General features: G+C 37.2%; 2 protein-coding genes and 1 long non-coding RNA gene across 3 annotated transcripts; all 3 read left to right on the forward strand.

The window, feature by feature from the left end:
- Nucleotides 1–580: 580 nt before the first annotated feature.
- Nucleotides 581–3,476, forward strand: LOC112554894. The gene is made up of 7 exons (XM_025222971.1): nt 581–701; nt 1,120–1,146; nt 1,336–1,365; nt 2,039–2,130; nt 2,397–2,455; nt 2,759–2,919; nt 3,065–3,476. The coding sequence occupies exons 1-7, from the start codon at nt 617–619 to the stop codon at nt 3,391–3,393; spliced, it is 783 nt and encodes a 260-aa protein (XP_025078756.1). The 5' UTR covers nt 581–616; the 3' UTR covers nt 3,394–3,476.
- Nucleotides 3,477–8,135: 4,659 nt separating this feature from the next.
- Nucleotides 8,136–9,124, forward strand: LOC112554916. Its single transcript, XR_003097347.1, has 3 exons — nt 8,136–8,186; nt 8,705–8,779; nt 9,073–9,124. It is a non-coding gene; the product is annotated as an uncharacterized LOC112554916 (long non-coding RNA).
- A 3,578-nt stretch (nt 9,125–12,702) lies between these two features.
- On the forward strand, nt 12,703–16,412 carry LOC112554893. Its single transcript, XM_025222970.1, has 9 exons — nt 12,703–12,750; nt 13,234–13,350; nt 13,777–13,797; nt 14,039–14,065; nt 14,255–14,346; nt 14,570–14,628; nt 14,916–15,076; nt 15,327–15,716; nt 15,947–16,412. Exons 5-9 carry the CDS (start codon nt 14,290–14,292, stop codon nt 16,246–16,248), a joined length of 969 nt encoding a protein of 322 aa, XP_025078755.1. The 5' UTR covers nt 12,703–12,750; nt 13,234–13,350; nt 13,777–13,797; nt 14,039–14,065; nt 14,255–14,289; the 3' UTR covers nt 16,249–16,412.
- Nucleotides 16,413–19,979: the final 3,567 nt, after the last annotated feature.

Consider the following 19,979-nt stretch of genomic DNA (forward strand, 5'->3'; position numbering starts at 1 on the left):
TAACGATCATGATTTAGGTATGACTAGATAAGACTAGACAAAATATTAAAGAAAAATGCTTCAATCTTCTTTTTACGAAGTAAATAACTAAACAGCAAAAACTAGAGAAAAAAAAACCAAACAGTTTCTCAATGTGTATTTGTCAAAAGCTTAATTTAGTACTTGGAACATGTCTCATTAAATAGTAAAAGGGAAATGTATTAAATTGATACTGAGCTCAACCTAAACAAGCTAGTGTGAACAAAACGAATCTTGTGTGTCATAAAAAGTTAAATATTAATTAAACAGCACCGGAAACCACAGTTTAGATGACTACAGACTTTTAAAGTTTTTAATTAACAGCAATTTCGCGGCACCCGTCATGTTTGACACACCATAGGATGTATAACAATGATATATCATGTTCCGGTGCTTTGCTCGTATACGTAGTAGGTAACTAAAAGAGTTACTCCTTTTTATATAAAATTGTCTTCCAGCTCAATCAGTATAATTTACAAATTTTGTGTTAACGAAGAACGAAACACGAGAGTAAAGAGGGACAAGATATAATAACAACCAAAGAACATCTTTTTCAGATGAAGGCGCTAAAGGGAGGAAGCTGAAGGGAAGCTTTGTCATGCTGCTTACCTTTATTGTTTTATGTGTTGTTCTTTCCGGTGTGGCCTTTGGCATTTTTGCCATTTATAAATTTACACAAAAAGGTAAATAAAACTGGTTTTCCTTTTCTGATAAAAAAAAGCGGATGTGTGCGTGTCTGTGATCCCTATGTGAATTCACTTTTTTTTTTGTTCCATCCTTATCAAATCTGAAAAAATACATTTTTTTAAATTTAGGGAAGGGAGGTTTTAACTAGACTGGATTGCTTGATAATGTATCTGGCCTCTGCTCGTCTCTGTGTACAAGGTCAGCTGATGACAAAGCTCGTCTCCATATGTACCCAGCATGTGGTAATGGGTGTCGTTACCATGGATACAGTCGCAGTTTGTTCTGCTTGATTTCAACTCGCGGTTTCCATGACAATGTGTAGGTGGAGGAAGGTGGATGTATGTGTAGATGTTTGCATATATTTGTGTTCAAGTGGTCATATGTACAGACAGTCTCGTTGTACTTTCGTTGCAGAAAATATGCAGGGAGTCACAGATAAAGGTATTTTTGATGTTCTTTTTTAGAACCAGCATAAAATTAGTTCCACATTTTCTTAAGATATAGAGAAAAGGGTGGGTGGCTATTATACAACAGATGATCTGAATCTCTTAAGCCCATTTGGTCTTTTCTCATATCGTTGTCTCATGTCTAATGATATGAGTTTATACTTATCCCTCATTGACTTTTCAGAAGTGTCAGATGGTGAACAAGTATTTTCAGGTAAGGAACATTGATTACAAACTAATGTAATGTACAATGGGCAGACTTTATCATAAAAGAATTAAGTCCTCGACACTTATGATGTGATTTACCATTGCTTTCAATTTGAAATCACGTGACAATAACTAACGAATACATCTTAAGAAACTAGTAAAAATTACCTTGCATAACAATGTAATGATGTTGTGTGCCGTAGTTTAGTATTCTGTCACTACTGCTTTATTTTACATTTTTTTAAATTTCAAGACACTACTCTATAATACAATGATATTTCTACATTAAAGAAATGCATGTTCACACACACACACACACACACACACACACACACACACACACACACACACACACACACACACACACACACATTGCATTCCTCATTTATATTCACAGACTAGCATGCTATGTAAAGCATACAAACAAAAGTTATATATCAGTAAAAAGAAATGTTAATAAATAAAGGGGTTATGGTTAGATATATGATTTTTTTGAAAACAAACTGAGTGTACAAGTTATGTAGGGAAGAACAGCTTTTCGAATATCTCACAAAGATATAAATAGATATACACATCGAGGACTACATGTACAAAGACACTCATATCCACATGTACATCCACCTGATTCACTGAGCATTCTTTTGCTTCATCTTCATCACAAAATCTTACTTTCTGTTTAGGGTTACTCAGGGTCAACGAAACATTTACTTACGAGATGGCAAACTCAAGATCTCCAAAGTTTCACAGCTTCCAAGAGAGATTTTGCACTAATGTAAGAATATTAATAAAGGTGGATTGTCTTCCTGTGAAAATAGCTTTTCTGCTTGTAAAAGTAGCCTCTTTGCACCTGACACCTCTCTGTCTCTTAATACAGGCCTAGACTTTCTCTTATATAAGTAGTGATGGTGTGTTTTATAACTAGAACAAACTAAGCTTCAGGAATATTGGAATGTATGACATCCTCCTGAAGGAGATGATGTCCTGAATTCCACATAACAATTGTAACAAATAAACAATTCTTATCCTTTTTCTTGGCAGATTGAGTCTGTTGTGACACGCAATGGCAGCTCGGGACGCTGCAAAGTAAACAGTTTGAGGTAAACATTGTGAGTATAAGTGTTTGTGTAGGAGCTGGTAAATGTGAGGATGAATAAACTAACTGTACAGAGAACTCGTCAGTAAGGTGTACACGTTATTTAAGAAATAGTGTCCAGACAGATAGACAAACAAAAAGAAGAAGGAGATAAAATTGCTAAAACGCAACGTACTAGCAATAATATATACCAGCTGGTTGGCTTGGAAATATTTCTGTTGTTGTTGCTGTTGTTGTTGTTGTTGTTGTTGTTGTTGTTGTTGTTGTTGTTGTTGTTGTTAAAACCTCATACTTTGCCTTCCTGAAGCAACGGCTCCATTATCGTCAACTTCACTTTGGTGATAACACACCCGATGTCTGTCAATGAAACGCGGGACCTGCTTCTCTGTCTGTTTAACGGCACTCAAGTGGGAACCATGAGAGTCGATTCTCAGGCAACACAATTTACATTCAATCCTGATGGAAATGGTGAGTTGAGATTATTCATGTCTCATTGACGTCGTTCCTCAATATTTTTACAAACAAGATTCAAGATTCTTTATTCTGTGGCCCTCTAAGGGATGTTGAGATGTTCACAGACATTCCTATCTTTATAAATAGATTGTTTTTGCAGAGACAATCGTCAGTAAAGAGCGGAAGTCGTCCAGCTGCTCATCTGATTCACTGCCCATCTCGCCCATGAGCTACACATACCCAGACTACTGTGGAGACTACCAGGTGTGCAACCAGGGCAACTCAGTCCTACAGACATGTCCTGAGGGAGAGGAGTTTACTTACCTCTCTCTACATGACAGAGTAATTTGTGCTTTGCCTTCCAGTAACACTTACTGCGGGATGAAGAGAGTACCAATGATGAACACCGCTCACCAGTGCCAGTGGGTCGCGTTTTCTCTGTGTTCAGGTATTTTGATTGCTTTGACATTTCCAGGTCTCGGTGTCTGATGGATTGGTGTGATGGAGTGACTAACGCAGTCCTTGTCTCTTTTTCGAGCGGCGGATTGTTTATTTTTGAGAGACCAAAGTAATAAAAACAAAACATTTTGGGCAATAGCGACTGAGGTGGAAAGTATTGTAGCTGCGATTCTCTGTGACATGCTACAACTGGACAATATGGACATTAAATTTGCACATCGAATGACCAAAGGACATCGTCAGGAACACCAAGTCAGTCTACAGCCAAGAAGCGCCTTATTGTCGGTTGATCATCAGTAAAAACAGTTGAAAAACATGCTTCAATCAGACCCAAACTGAAAGGTTCGCCCTGTGTGATTACAGATCATACTTAAGGCGCATTTTGCTGTGTTTAACTACTGGTGGGTCCATCCTAGTGTGGTAGAAGCAAGGTCTAACACAGGAAATTTGGATTACGAAAGTCTCTGATCTTCGTCAGCTGCTTCTTGAGGACATTGCCACAGAATACATCAACTTATGACATAGGACTTAAAGCCATACTCGCTATCATTCATTCCGAAGATCCTTTAGCCAAGGGCAACAACCCATGCTTCTTAAAACAGTCAAGGGTAATAACCCATGTCCATGACATCCATAGAATGAGAATATTGAACAGATCACTCTTTAGTTACATTAACACTAACAACAGTTCAGACAACATAAACTCTTTTCGAAATTTAATAATTCTTTGTTAAAAGGAAAGAAATGTATTATTTATAAAGTTGATATCAGAGCTAAGAAGACAGTATGCCCTTCCTGTGTACAGTCCTGAGAAAATTGGAGTAATAACTCCAAAAGAAATTATATTTATTATTTCTGACAAACTTTTCTTTCACAACCTGCTAATGGAGATAAGGGGCAAAACTATCTCAAATACATCATTTGTGAAGAAAGGAATGACAAGAGAGGAACGGTTGTTAAATAATATAGCGAGATTGGAAAATAATATCCAGGAGTTTGATGTAATAAGAGGGTTGCAATAATTAAGAAATAAAATAAAGTGTAGAGTTCAAGAAAGAAATGTGCCACGGTTTCGTCTACGACGATGGACAGACATTACTAGACAACAAGGAAGATACTCGAGCATGAAGAATGAATCCTCACTGGCTGTTCTTGTGAGGCTTGTTAAACTTTAAATGTTACACCACCTGTTAGGATCTCAAATGACGAGGTCGCGACCTCAGATTGTGCTTACTAAGGCCTTCTATCCAGTGTATAATCTCTCCGAGCTCTCCCGTGGATAGACAGTATTTCTTATCTATGTCACCTTTAATAAACAATTCCTGTGAGGAGAATTCCCCTACTTAACACACACACACACAAACACACACAAGGATGGGATTGCGTTGTAAAGTCGAAAGATTGAAGCCGGAACTTCTCGTGAACGATTTTTAAAATAGTTTCACACGGGCCAGGGAAGGTATGATTACCTACAGGGTAGTAATTAGAGACATGTGACCGCTAGTTGTCAGCACCACGTACACTCCTACCTTCCTCGTACGTGTGTGTGAAACCATTCTCTGACTACGGTCGGAACTAGTCAGCAATAGAAAAAAGTGAAAAAAACTAAGAAAAGTGATCAAATAGCCGTGAATATATTTAATAACAAAATGTAGTTGTTTGTCTTCTTTGTAAACAAATAGAGCATGAACAGGTTGGTGGCTGGATGAAAGACAGATATCAAATTTGCTGGAGGATGTCCTGGCTGGAGGAGACTAAACTCTGTCGTGTTTGTATTTTATCTGATGTCTTCCTCGTGTTGGACTTGTGATTGTGTGTGTTTGTTGACAGGCCTGCCATTGTGAGCTTGGAATGTGTTGCCTCCTTCTGTTAATTCCCGACCTGCAGACTTCACGATTTGTGTGGGTTCATGTCGTCTTGACCTTCTGTGAACTTTCGCGTGTGTTGGACTTATTCGTCGTTCCAGTCAGACTTGTGCTGTTTGTTGTATGTGTTGTATTTGTTGGGGAGTGTATTGCGGCTTGTGTGTTGTTTTGATATTTAGACTGTGGGTTGTTGTTCGTACAGTCCTTGGATGTGGAGGGCAAGTTCCACAGAACACCGACATTTTGTCATCGCCTAATTTTGTAGGTTTGATTACCATTCCGAACAATCTACCAATACTCTTAAACCAGATTATGGTTCTGGACAAGAGCTTTTATAAAATATTGTACAGCACGCGAAGAAAGAAATATTGCTATAACTGTAACATTTAGATAAATGTCCATCAATGTCTGTTTTCCTGTTTTGCTTCCTATATAACCATACCTTCCTTTATTTATCATGTCCCCATTGCTCTGACCAACTTTATTTGTCAGATAGCCTTGATGATTAAACATACGATTCAAATAAACAAAATACTGCGGCAAGTTTTCGTACAATTTCGTCGATGGGTTGGCTGGCTGGCTGGTTGGTTGGTTGGTTTGGCAGGAAAGTGCTTCCACCTAGAGGTGATTTCACAATAAGAGGGTAGAGAGAGGGGATACAGACGGAGCACCCGAAGAAAACCTCCGTCGGCCAGCTATGTGAACAAGTGTAACACAAGTGAACACAAGTGTAACACAGGTGTAACACAAGTGAACCAAGAAGAGATCTGAACCCAGAGCCTCTCTCACAAACGAGTATTTTAACTACTGTGATGTTAAGCAAAAACAGTTTTAGCGAAGGACACTTGGTAGTAAAAACAGTATTAACAGTACATTTTGTAGTCTCACAATAATCATCAAATTTTTAAATAATCCCACCCCTAAAACATAGCATAAACTCCACAATACATTGTCATGACCAAGATTAGAGTTTTTCTTTTCAGCATAACAAATCGACTTTAGGAGGAGACGCAGTGAAGGACCTCACAGCTTAAAAATTTTAAATATCCTAGAAGCACCCATGAATAGAATCGTGAACATCAGAAGTGAGACGCGGTGACTGTCCTTAAAATGGAACAAGTTCACCCCCGATGTGTAGGTGTGACGGCATTTCTTTCTTGAATATCACCCAGTCAGGAGTTTTTTTTTTTTTTTTGTTTTAATGTTCGAGGACCTGCGCGACACCCCGAGTCAGTTTACGGAGTACCCGGCGATGTAGTTGTTCCTACCACTACCCCGGTGTCGGAACCTTTGAGAAATTGTACGTTTGTTGTCGTTAGGAGGTAAGTATAATTTTGTTTGCAATCAGAGATTTCCGGGTGTTTTGGGTATGTTTTTGTATTTATAGGTTTCTTGGATGTTCATTAGTGGTATGTCATGCCTATACTGTCAAGAATACAGTAATTTTTATTCCTGTTGTGTGTGTCTAGTTCTGGGCTTTCGTTGCCGTTGCCGAAACCACTATATTCTCCGTTTCAATTACATTCCTTAATTCGTCTATATAATGCCCGGTATCGAATAGTCGATTTTATAATAATAGATAAAAAAATTAAAAATATATTTGTATTTTGTAGTGCATGCCTGTCTATATTTGTAGAAGGTATTCTTGTAAACCTCAATGTATAAACATTTACTAATATCCTGGAATGATGTGGGTTTTGTAATAGTACAATATTTTAATCCGTGTACTTGTATTCAATATTTTACTTTAAAAATAAAAACTTTATTTCTGACAATCTGGTGTTGCCACATAACTTACTGCCTCGTCTTCCTGGTGTTATTTTTAGAAGACTCGCATGGTTACTCAAGTGGAACCAGCCTCTCATGTTGATGTCTATCGCTATTGTAAATCATCTAGCTGTCTTGGTTTATTGTTGACTAAACAATAGGGGTGTAAGAGTGGGGTGTGCAAGGTAGAGACTGTGCGTGTGTGTGTGCGTGTGCGTGTGTGATAGAGAGATAGTCTTAATGTTGACTGGTTACAGTATCCTTCATACCTTCATCCCATTGCTTTACTTTCTGTGCCTGAACGTATCTCACCGTTCACTATCTATTCACTTATCATTAGTGGTCTGCACAGCGAGAGCAATCTGTCTTGGTCGTGGTGCGCGCATTACAAGTTTCCATCATATTATTATTATTATTATTATTATTATTATTATTATTATTATTATTTAGGAATGGTATGTTAGAACAGAAAAAGGGTAAAATATGTTAAAGAAGTTACAAGTCATGAAAATGTTAAAAGAATTTCAGTGTTGCTTTTAACCTTTTAGAGAAAATGTGTGGCTTCGTGCACATCAACTTCTTGCCTTCTTGGTATTCTTTTGGCAGGAGTACAAAAGCCAGCTCAACAAATGTCTACCAGTCAAAGGCCCAGACAAAGGCCTCCAACCCCACCTTGTAAGTCGACAGTCTGTAATTTTATATTCCTTTCTGAAATTTGAATATTATAATCATCTAAATAAAAATGTACTCTTTATGCGCATTAATTTCTTGCTTTCCAGATATGTTTCCAGAAAAGGCAGGAGATAATCCAGATCAGCCAGCCTCCAAAAGACATAAGACCAGACAAAGGTCACCAACCCCACCTGGCAAAGGTAAGTGTTTATGAAAATCATAAAATAGATAAATGTGAAATTCTTTGGCTTGCTTCATTGTAATCCATTAATGTCCATAAGACAAAGACCTCCAACCCCACTTTCCAACAGTAGGTCGACTTACTGTAAGAGTATTGTAATATTACTTGTCTTTCTCTAATTAAAATATTAACAGCACCTAAATAAAATAGTCTTTTACCCGCAGTTTATTCAATTTTTTTAATTCTTGAATGCCTTTCAGAAGAAGCAGCATTGCCCCAGGTGAATCACCAAATCTCTCCCAAACGCAGACAAAGGTCTCCAAGCCCACCTTCCAGCAGTAGGTCCACTTGTTGTCTTGTACACAGGTGGTTATAAATACTGTCCAGGTAGTGATAAACAAGTGACTGCACGATGAAAAGACGCGTATGTGTACACAAATCTTGACACGAAAGATCAAGAACATATGCAATAATAATAATAAAAAAAAATAAAAACCATTCAGAAAATTTCTTGACAAGGTAGCGGGCTCAGTGCGCTTCACAAATCGACATTAAGTGTGTGAAGTTAGTATTATGATAGTTTTGCGGAGGGAAAGAAGAATGGATGTCCAGAGACTGATGTTGATTGCACGTGTGTGTGTGCGTGCCGTTGTGCATGTGCACGTGTGTGCGCGAGCGTGTCCGATCGTCATTATTATATTCTTCTTTTATTATATTCATCTCTTATGCGATGTTTGCCGATTATTTAGATAATTTGGTATTGCAGTTGTCCAGATGTTTCAAAGTGTAAGAGATAATCATATTGAAGCAGTTACTAAAAGAAAAGTAATGACTTACTTTATTTCTCATTTATCAGGAAAAGAGCTTTTCAGCATCGATAACCCAAGTGATAGGGATTCTATAAGCACCATTTCAAGCTCACTCAAGCGCGGTATGATTACTTGATATTTCCCTTTTACTTAGAAATCAAAATGTTAGCTAATCCACAAAACACATTGTCTACACTGTCTACTATCTGGACAAGGGAACAAACTTATTAAAACATCCATTCTGTTTTCTGTCTGACCTATCCTGCTTTTCTCTCTTTCTTTCTTTTTCTTCAATTTTTTCATGTCTCTCTCTCTCTCTGTCTGTCTCTCTGTTTATAAAAATATGGTTAATTATGCATTGATTAAAATGTGTATCTGTCTAATTGCCTGTCTCTTCTGTCTTTATACTTGACAGAACTTAGCTGGCTTTTTAAATCCTTAAGAAGAAAGAGACCATCTCGGAACAGTAGGTCCACTTACTGTCTTGTATACAACTGTTTATGTTTATGCTTATATTCAATTCAATTCAATTCAATTCAATTCAATTTAACTTTATTATCTCACTAGGAGAAATTAAAAGACGTGGTAAAACAACTGGCTGATAATAAAACTTATAATAAAAACTTAATAACAACTTAATTCCACTCAAACTATCATCTCACACAAACACCTACAGTCCATGTAAATACCCGACTAAATAAGAAACAACACTAAAACTATATTCCCAAAACCACACACCCACACCCTCACACTCACAAATCCTTCCAACACTTATTCAGTAATACAACAGACTGGTGTATAAAACTATTCCGAGAACGGGCAGTGGAAGCTCTGGGTACAATAAAACGTCTCTTGGACGGAAGAAGGTTATAATATTGAGCTAAAACATGTGTACTATCTTTCGCAATCGCTCTCGCTTTCCGTACTACTCGCCTCGCATACAACTCACTCAGACACTCCTGCTTCTCCCCAATCACCTTCCCACTCACACTCACAACTCTATCTAACACATTCCTATTACTAGCTCTCAATCCTCCATACCAACATAAAAATCCAAATGTCAGCACAGACTCAAGAAAACATCTATAAAAAGCACTTAAAACCTTTTTGTTGACATCCAGGGAACGGAGTTTTTGTAAACAGTACAATCTAGATTGACATTTCTTATGAATAACCTCAGTATTGGTGTTAAAAGTGAGTTTGTCGTCAATCACAGTTCCTAAATATTTGTACTGATCAACACGTTCAACCTTGGCACCATCAATATAGAGGTCAGGGATAAAAGTGTTCTTGCGTCTGAAATCAATCACCAGCTCTTTTGTTTTCTTTACATTTAGATCAAGATAGTTTTCTTTGCACCAGTTATGAAATTTATCTACTGCATCAACATAGGCAGAGTGTGAGTTTGAGAGGTCTAGGAGAGCAGTATCATCAGAGTATTTAATCAAGAGAGACGAATCAGTGCCACGACAGTCATTGGTATAGAGGGTGAAGATTACAGGCGAGAGACATGTACCCTGAGGGCTCCCAACAGATGTATTTCTGGAAGAGGAGAGTGCATGCTGGAAACAGACTGTCTGGGAACGTTTTACCAGAAAGTTAACAATCCATAGGATGAGTTTGGGGCTGACATCAAGTTGAAGAAGTTTCAGAGCTAACAGATGAGGCTGTATAGTATTAAATGCAGAAGAAAATCAATAAAAAGAATATGTACATAGGAGCCAGACCTGTCTAAGTGAGAGTATGCATTGTGCAGAAGAGTGAGTGTGGCATCGTCAGTGGATCTGTGCTGTTTGTATGCAAATTGAAAGGGATCGAGGTGTTGTTGTGTCTGTGAGAGAAGTGTGCGAAGGATGATGCGTTCGAAGCATTTCATAACAATAGAGGTCAATGCCACGGGCCTGTAATCATTTAGTTCAATCGGGTTTCTGGTTTTAGGAACAGGACAAATGATGGATTTTTTCCAGATATTTGGTACAGTACTCACTTTTACCGACCAAGAGAACAACTGAGTAAAAACACCAGACAGCTGAGTCGCACAGTTTTTCAACACTCTTCCACAAATACCATCAGGGCCACATGCCTTCCACACATTCACACGTCTAAAAAGGGATAAAACAGCATTTTCCTCAATCACAAAGTCATCCAGTTCGCTCCCATGCTGCTCCTCCCCTACTCTCTTCTCCAGTTCAGAAATCACATTAAATAACTCCTCCCCAACATCATCCCTCTCAAAGCGACAATAAAATTCATTCAGTTTGTTTGCATAATCTACTCTTTCTTCCAAGGACATGGAGAAGACACTGGTCAGCGGGTGATTTTGACCCGTCAATATTTTCAGGCCTTTCCATGCATCCCTCATGTTCCCACCCTCAAACTGCTTCTCTACCTTTCCTTTATAATCTAACTTGGCTTTTCTAATTTCTCCCCTCAGCTTTTTCTGTACCCGCTTTCTATCTATTCTATCGCCTGTCTGAAATGCAACCTTCTTAGCGTTTAGAGTGTTTTTCAGTTGCCTAGTAAATCCAGGGTTTGTTGTTTGGTAAATTTTTCACTACTTTCCTTGGGATAATCATGTCTTTACAAAAACCAATATAATCAGAAATAACATCGGTGGCAGTATGGACATCATCAGCAGAATCCAGAAAAACATTCCAGTCGGTGCATTCAAAGCAACCCTGCAACCGCTCAACAGAATCGTGAGACCAGATTTGAACAGTACGCGTAACAATGGGGTTAGTTTGAACTATCGGTTTGTAGGCAGGAATAAGATGTACAGCGTTGTGATCGGACTGACCGATGTTAGGGAGCCGGATGGATTTGAATGCATTGGGTATGTTGCCGTAGCAACGATCGGGTTGACAGTCAAGACGGGTAGTACAAGTTACATATTGTTTGAAAGCAGGCAGAGCAGATCGTAAATCACAGTTATTAAAATCAAAAGTTATTAAAAAAATATTAGTATTGACTAGACAATTAGAGTGAAAGTATAGGTGCTCTGGAGAAAGACTGCGCGCGCATGTGTGGGAAAGTCTACAAGTGTGATTGTCAGTGTGTGCATACGTATGTATATGTCCTTGCAAATGTGCGTAAATATGTGGAATGTGTGTGTGTAATTTGTAAATATGTGAAATATGTGTGTAATGCTATGTCTATGTATGTTTATATGTAAGAATGTGTTGGGTTGTTGTGTTAAAGGGTAAACAGTATGAAAGAATTTACCACAAATGATAACAAGGTTTTAACATTTTTCGTGTTGATTTTAACTTTCTAGAGAAAACATATCCCTTTATACATACTACTTTCTTGTTTACTTTACAATAGGAGCACCCACCAGCAGTGATACCATCCCTCAAAGGACTCCAAGCCCACAGGCCAAAGGTAGGTCAACTTGCTTTCATCTTATCAATAATATCAATATTTATATAAAAATAAAAAATAATTAATATTATCTAAATAAAAATTTACTTCTTAAGGCAACAATTACTTGCATTCGTGATCGTTTTTTAGAGGGTGCAGGGGTAGATTGTCTGAATGAAGAAGTTTCTTACATAACTTCCGGCAAAGACCTCCATGTCTCGTGCGCCGTTGATTATATTATTAGTACATGATCTTATGGAGTGTTCTCTACTAGACTGATGCTAATGTTTCATTAATATATTCTAATCTTTGGCTGGTTTGGGGGAAGCTGCTTTGGTGGTAACGGTCATCCCTACTTAAAGTCTCTCTCCTTTTGTCTCTACCTTACTTTTCCTCTGTCTGTATGTCTCCTGGATCGTTCTCCGTCTCTTATATAAATATACACACACAGAGTAAAAAAAAACCACAATTTTCTTTCAGTGCAAAATAAGCATTTGAGCATAAATATACAAGATTTTGTAATTACGGACATGAAAATAGTTTGCATCACACTTTATCAAGAATGTGTTGAAAGTCTACGAATAGTAAACACGCTTGACCATAGTTTATTACTTTTCCGTAGAGATTAAACTGCAGCATCGACTTCCATACAGTTAGTTACAAAAATTTGGCTTTTTTCTATTTTTTTCAGGAGCGTCTAGTCTCAATATAGAAAACCAAAGTATTCGAAGCGGTATGTATCTTGTTCTTTCTCTTCTGTTTGAAAATTGTCTTTCAATTAATAGACAGAGACAATGGTCTAAGCAAAGGGTTCACAGGTCTCTTATCAAAAGTCTCCTTTTTTGCTTACTTTGCCTGTCCTCTTGTCTGTTTGTCTGTCTGCCTATTTACTTATGCGAATTCCCAAACAAATCTCATTTCATGTAAAGTGGAAGGTCACATTAATGTTGCTTATACGTTAACGGGAAGGATTTAGGTATGAACAGATAAGACTAGAAAGAAACTTAAATAAAAAACAAGGGAACATCAGATCAAAGTGATTTAATCTTCTTATTATAGAAGTAGATAACTAAACAGCACTAAAACAATTACTTATTTCTATATTTAATTGTCTTCCACCTTCATCAGTCTAATTACTATTTTTTATTTCATTGAACAAAGACATACAAGAGTAAAGAATGAGGAGATATGATAAGGACAGAACATCTTTTTTCAGATGGCAGCGCTAAAGGAAGGAAGCTAAAGAGATGCCTTGCCATACTCCTTGCTCTTATTGCGTCATTTGTTGTTATTTCCGGTGTGATTGTTGTCATTTACTATTTTAAAAACAAAGGTAACAGAAAATTGGCTTTTATTTTTTCTTAAATAAAGGTGTGTGAGTGTGTGTGTGTGTGTGAGAGAGAGAGAATCAGTTATGAATTATTCTGTTGTGAATCCACATTGTTTATTCAATCTTCACAAATCTGGACAAAAGATTATTTTTTTTTAATCTCGGGAGGGAGGTTCAATAACTACCCTTGGTTGCCTTATGATGTTTTGCGGAATTTCATGCTAAGTTTACTGTTTTTCTTGGTTTATTTAACTCAACTGGAGTCCTCCGTGACAATGTGTGTGTGGGGGAGGAAAGGGGGATATATGTGTGGGTGTTTACATGTTCATTTGTTTGTATCTTCGTGTGTTCACGTGTTTATGTGTTTGTGTGCTTCTATGTTTATGTGTATAAATAGTGGTATAACATCTCCCTCAACCTTGTTTGCAGAAAATAATCAGACAGATACAGGTAAGCATATTTGTTTTGTTTTGTTTTTTGTTTGTGTGATAAAGTAGAGTAAAATAATTTCCTCACTCTCTTGAGATATGGAGAATAGAGAAGCTATTAAACAACCAACAATCTGAAACTCTCATGAAATTTAAAAAAGCACTTCAATACTTTTTCTACCCAAACTCATTTGGTCTTTTTTCACCATGTTGTCTCATGTCATGATATGCGTTTCATAATAATCCCTCATTAACTTTTCAAGTTGCAGATGGTGACCAGCTATTTTCAGGTAAGGAACATTTATTATAAATAAATTAAATTACAATAAACATAGGAAGAACAGCATATTTAATATCGTACAAACTAAGTATATCAAGGACTACATGTACAAAGACACCCATATCCAAATGTACATCCACCTGATTCACTGAGCATCCTTTTGTTTCATCTTCATCACAAACTCTTACTTTCTGTTTAGGGTTACTCAGGGTCAACGAAACATTTACTTACGAGATGGCAGACTCAAGTTCTCCAAAGTTTCTCAGCTTCGAAAAGAGATTTTGCTCTAATGTAAGAATATTAATAAAGGTAGATTATCTTCCTGTGAAAGTAACTGAGTTGTCTCTTAGAATTTTCTCAAGTCTTGTATTACATAAGTAGTGCTGATGTGTTTTATAATTCGCATAAACTAAATTTGAGGAAGATTGGATTGTATGACACACTCAAAAAACTGCTGTCCTGAATTCCACATGACAATTGCAATAATTAAAATATATTTCTCCTGTTTTCGCAGATTGAGTCCGTTGTGACACGAAATGTCAGCTTTGGAGGCTGCAAAATAAACAGTTTAAGGTAAACATCAATGGCTTGTGAGTAGATGTGTTTGTGAGGGAGCTGGTAAATGTGAGGATGAGTAAACTAATTGTACAGAGAACTCGTCTGGTGTACACGCTGCTCAACAAACAGTGTTCATATAAACAATTCCATATTTTTAAAGATGAAGTCCCCTTTCCGATCGTATAAACCTGAAAAGCATGTATCGATAAACATTTTTGCACAATCATCATCACTAATCATTATTATAATTATTATTATTGATATTTTTTTAATTTGAAATTTGATACTTTGTCTTCCTGAAGCAAAGGCTCCATTATCGTCAACTTCACTTTGGCGATAACAAACCCGATGTCTGTCAACGAGACGCGGGACCTGCTTCTCTGTCTGTTTAACGGCACTCAAGTGGGAACCATGAGAGTCGATTCTCGGGCAACACAATTTATTTTCAATCCTCATGGAAATGGTGAGTTGAGATTACTAACGACTCATCGACGTCGATCGTCACTATTTTTTACTAACAATCCCAATCAACCTCTGACCTCAATAAACCCCGTCCTCATGACCTACCTTGACCTTAAATACGCAGGTATCTTGTGTGATAATATGTTGATAAATATATGTGTATTTAGACTGGGTTATAAAGCTATTGAAACATATATAAGTAGCAAATGTCCGAGAATGAGACAAGGTGAGATATGAGATTGTTTTTGCAGAGACAATCGTCAGTAAAGAGTCGTCCAGCTGCTCATCTGATTATTCACTGCCCATCTCGCCCATGAGCTACACATACCCAGACTACTGTGGAGACTACCAGGTGTGCATCCAGGGCAACTCAGTCCTACAGACATGTCCTCAGGGACAGGAGTTTGCCTACCTGTCGCCAGGTGACACTGTGATTTGTGCCCCGCCTTCCCACAACACCTACTGCGGACAGAAAAAGTCAGAAATGGAAAAAACCACGTCACGACTTCCATCTTCGACTTCTGTGACAGATTCTAAACAAGAAGTGAAATTATCCACTGACACAAGTCAAAATGCTCTTGCATATGCAACATCGTCATTATTTCCAACAACAACAACAACGACAACGACAACCGCTATGGGTAAAATCATTTTCTCGATTATCTTTTTTTTTTGTAAATTTTTATTTGACGGTTCTGATATATGATTGAGAAATAATGTACTACCATTTAGCATACCTACCTTTTTACATAATTCACAAGTATTCTATAACACCGGCGACTGAAGTTATTGAAATAAAGAGGGTGACAAGGTCTGATACAACGCTTAGTCACAGCAGCACGTTGCTAAATATTTATTTTCTTGCTTACAGACTGCTCCAATGTGTTTACCTGCTCAAGCAGTTACACCTTCATGCCTGCTAACGACACCTACCCGGACAACTGTGGAAAATATCAAGAGTGTATCGGAGGAAAGAGTAAAGTTCGATATTGTGCAGAGGGTTCTCACTTCGTATATTCACAACAAAACATCAACGCTTGCCACGGAACAGACGATCCCCTCACCTACTGCAACATGATGACATTCTTTAAATCAGCTTGCTCAGAAAACTCAAAACACTTTGTGACAACCGAAAGTCAAGACCAGGCGTCACGCTTGCCCTCGTTTCCATAACAACCGATCGGACATCACTCTTACTAATTACTGAAAAACTAGGTGTGTCATCGCCATTTACATCGTCTTCATGAAAGAAAATGAAAAGAAAGGCTTGATGTGACGTCACCCATTGTTTCCATGATAACAGAAGGGCAAGGTAGTATGTCACCATCATATTTTCATCAACATTAAGTCAAGGTGTGTCATACCCCAGCCGTCGTCTGTGATGATGTGTGTAAACACCTCGGCAAATCCAGCAGCGCAAAAAAAAAACCAAAAAAAAAACCAAAAAAAAAAAAACCGTTACATTTTAGAATTTATAAACTCAAGCTGTTCAGAAAGTAATCATTCAAACTGCTGTGTGTAGAGTTTTCATGATTTTATTCCATATTTGAAATCGTGTGAACACAAAATGACAACGTGATATACATGATCATATATATGATAGATTTTTCTGAGACGATGACAGAAAATTACTCATTCAGGTATTAACGTGGGAACTTGGAACTGATTCATTGTGTTCAATACAGACATGTCTGCCTACGTATAATTATAGACATATTCATACTTACAGTCACACGTAATACAAAAAAACGTATGGATGATTATAACGTACAAACTACACTTGCAGCTGTCAAAAGTCGGCTGATACGTCCTGCTGATGATTCCTGCCATTGAAATTTTTCGTAGCTTCACTGTGACAAGAGGACTAGAGGTGAGACAGATGGAGAACGAGGCTGACAGTGTGTGGATGTAACAACAGTCAGGTTGGAAATGTTTGTACACATGTTGTGATGCAAGAAATAAATAAACGTCATCTTTGAACAAATGTCGACAGCAAATGACGTCATTGATTACGTGAGAAATAAAAATAGTTTCATGTTTCATTGATAGACCCTTGACCTCTTGCTAGACTGTTGACACTCGCCTCCACCCTTCAACCTACCCACACACCCACACATTTTCCAGACAACAGTGCTTGACTACCCCTCCCCTCCTCTACCCTGTTTGTCGGGTGGCGGGTTAAAGTATTGTTGACATGAGTCTGACCACAGCAGTAACCAGCGATTCTACTCTAACATCATGCAAGTCTAACTTCATCCTGTCTCATTATGTGTCTGTATTGTAGGTGTGAACTTTATGCGTACTTATGTGTATGTTAAATGTGTAACATTATCATTTCGATTTGTGTGTATGTATTGTAGATATGTAGCCTTATCACATGTAATTATGTTAAATGCAGAACTTTGTTATGTATTTATTATGTCTGTATGTGTAGCCCTTATGTCTGTGTATCTACTGTAGGTCTGTTACCTTATCGTATGTAATTATGTATATGCTGTTGATATTAACCTTATTGGGTCTAAATATCTATCAACAATTTTCGTGTGGATGACTGCTGTCAAATTATTTTATTTCTACTTCTTAAGACCTAGGTTATTAATTGCAGCGGGGTTGACAACTAACAGATTAGAAATACATTAATACTTATATAACGGTAATGCGAACCACAATCGTAATGACATTTCGAAAACTATTAAAGCAAAATATAAAAGTTTTACCTTCTCACCATACACACCAGGTCTATTCTGATTTTCACTTCTTTACTTCTTTAAGTTTCTTTATTTCCTAAAGAAACCCTTTCTAGGCCGACTCAAATGAAAATGCCTTCCAGTAGTTTATTTGGACCAGAGGTACAGATTTTTAATAAACTAGCATAGATGCATCTGTATAATTTTGACAGTATTTCACTCAGAATATTGATGCTTATTGTTAGTAAACAAAATATGTTTGTTCTCAGAAGTATTCTGTACTTTTCAAGAAAACAATTCGATTATGCTTAACTTGTGCAATATTTTACCTATATGGGACTGGTACCAAAATCTGAGGTGGAGGAGGAGGATTAAAAACTGTGTACGTTGGCCTCGACAGACATTTACAAACAAGGACAAGCAGAATAAACTCCAGCACTCCCATGATAACCACAAGTGAGCCCCAGGTTTCTGCAAAGAAAACATTGTGTTTATAAGAAGTGAAGAATGCTGTCTACTTTAGAAATGGTGGATGGTGGATGGATGGATGATGATGATGATGATGATGATGATGATGATGATGATGATGATGATGATGATGATGATGATGATGATGATGATGATTACTATTATTATGTACAATGTATCGAGAGTAGCTCAATTGATAGAAAGTGAATTGCATGAATGAGTATATCTGCGTGTAACATTTTTTAAATATCTTTCCTGATACTCTTTTACTTTGTGTTTTTTAAATTTATTCTCTCTCTTTCTGTGTGTGTGTTCTTGCATTCTGTCTTGATATCTGCTTGCCTATTCTCTGGTCTAGTGATTTCTTGTCTGCTATGTTAGCTTGTTTCCTCGTCTGCTTGTTATGCATCTCTTTGGCAGACTCACCAACTTTCATGAAGCTGATATCAATGCCCTGAAGTATCACAATCAGCCACATTGCTAGTCCTTTGAATGTTTCCTCAGTCTTATTGGCAACAGTATCCAACATTCTGACGACAGTTTTGTGAGCCTTTCTGATTTTGGCTCTACACTGCCGGTCCTTCTGGGCTATCATGGCCTTGATGTTCTGTTTGTATTCCTCTGTTTTATTTACTGCTTCGTCTTGTTTTCGAAGAACTTCATGAAATCGAGTCTCTGCTGACATGTTCAGACTTTCGTTCAGGAAGGATACAGCTTCTTGGATTTGATTGTCAATGTACAAAGAGACATGAGTCATCTGTGTGGCGGACTTTAAATCAATGATCATTTCTCTTAGTCTCTCTTCTAGAAGGCTGAGCCTTTCTTCCTGAAAATAATAATAGATACGGAATTATGAAAGAGTTCTAAATATTATATGTTTATCTCAAACAGATCAAATGCTTTTAAATAAAGGAAATTTTCTAAGCATACAGATTGTACTATAATTTAAGTGTATATTTCTTTTAACTATGAGATTAGACTTACATTGTATTTGTCACAAATTATTCCTCGACAAATGGGTTTAACCTCATATGTGTACAGGTGTTTTGCGCGGCTTTCAGGATGTATTATTGATAATGGTGTAGTGATAAAGTAAGACTGCAACATTGTTGTAGTACTGTTGTCATCAACTTTTTTTAAATGTATGTATAAGATGTCGAGTGTGTGACTTTATATTGATATATTGTTCAGGAATGTTTCTTTGGTATTGCAAATTAAAAATTCTCTCATGTTCACTTCTCTCATAAAAAAATCAGAGTACATGTATAATAAAAACAAATTTCTTGATTTTATTCTGCCAGACTCTACCCATCGGTTGAAAAGATAAAAAAATAATACTTCACCTGAGACGACGTAACAAAGGTAGAACTGTTGGGACACATGTCCCAGGCTGGAACAATATTGAAGGACGGATCTGAAGACTTGGACCATGGGCTTATGAAGCTCAACCCCATCACCAGCACTCCGCCAAACAAGCTTGAAGTAGAACACGAAAGAAAAAAATCAAAAAAGAAAGAAAGAAATTGGACAGAAAAACTTTTAACAATTAAAATATGACAAATAGTTGCAGAAAGATATGCTCTTTAAATGTTAACCCAAGTGAGATATTTTTGTCTTTAAGATCGTCTAGTCAATTTTAAAATAAAAACTATCAAAATATGAATCCATAATTATTTAATTCTCAAGATATAATCCTTTAAATGGTTCCCAGTCACTTAATCCCCAGACACTTCATCCCCGACACTTCAT

The sequence above is a fragment of the Pomacea canaliculata genome, linkage group LG14 (genome assembly GCF_003073045.1).
Source record: "Pomacea canaliculata isolate SZHN2017 linkage group LG14, ASM307304v1, whole genome shotgun sequence".
Taxonomy (NCBI): Eukaryota; Metazoa; Mollusca; class Gastropoda; order Architaenioglossa; family Ampullariidae; genus Pomacea; species Pomacea canaliculata.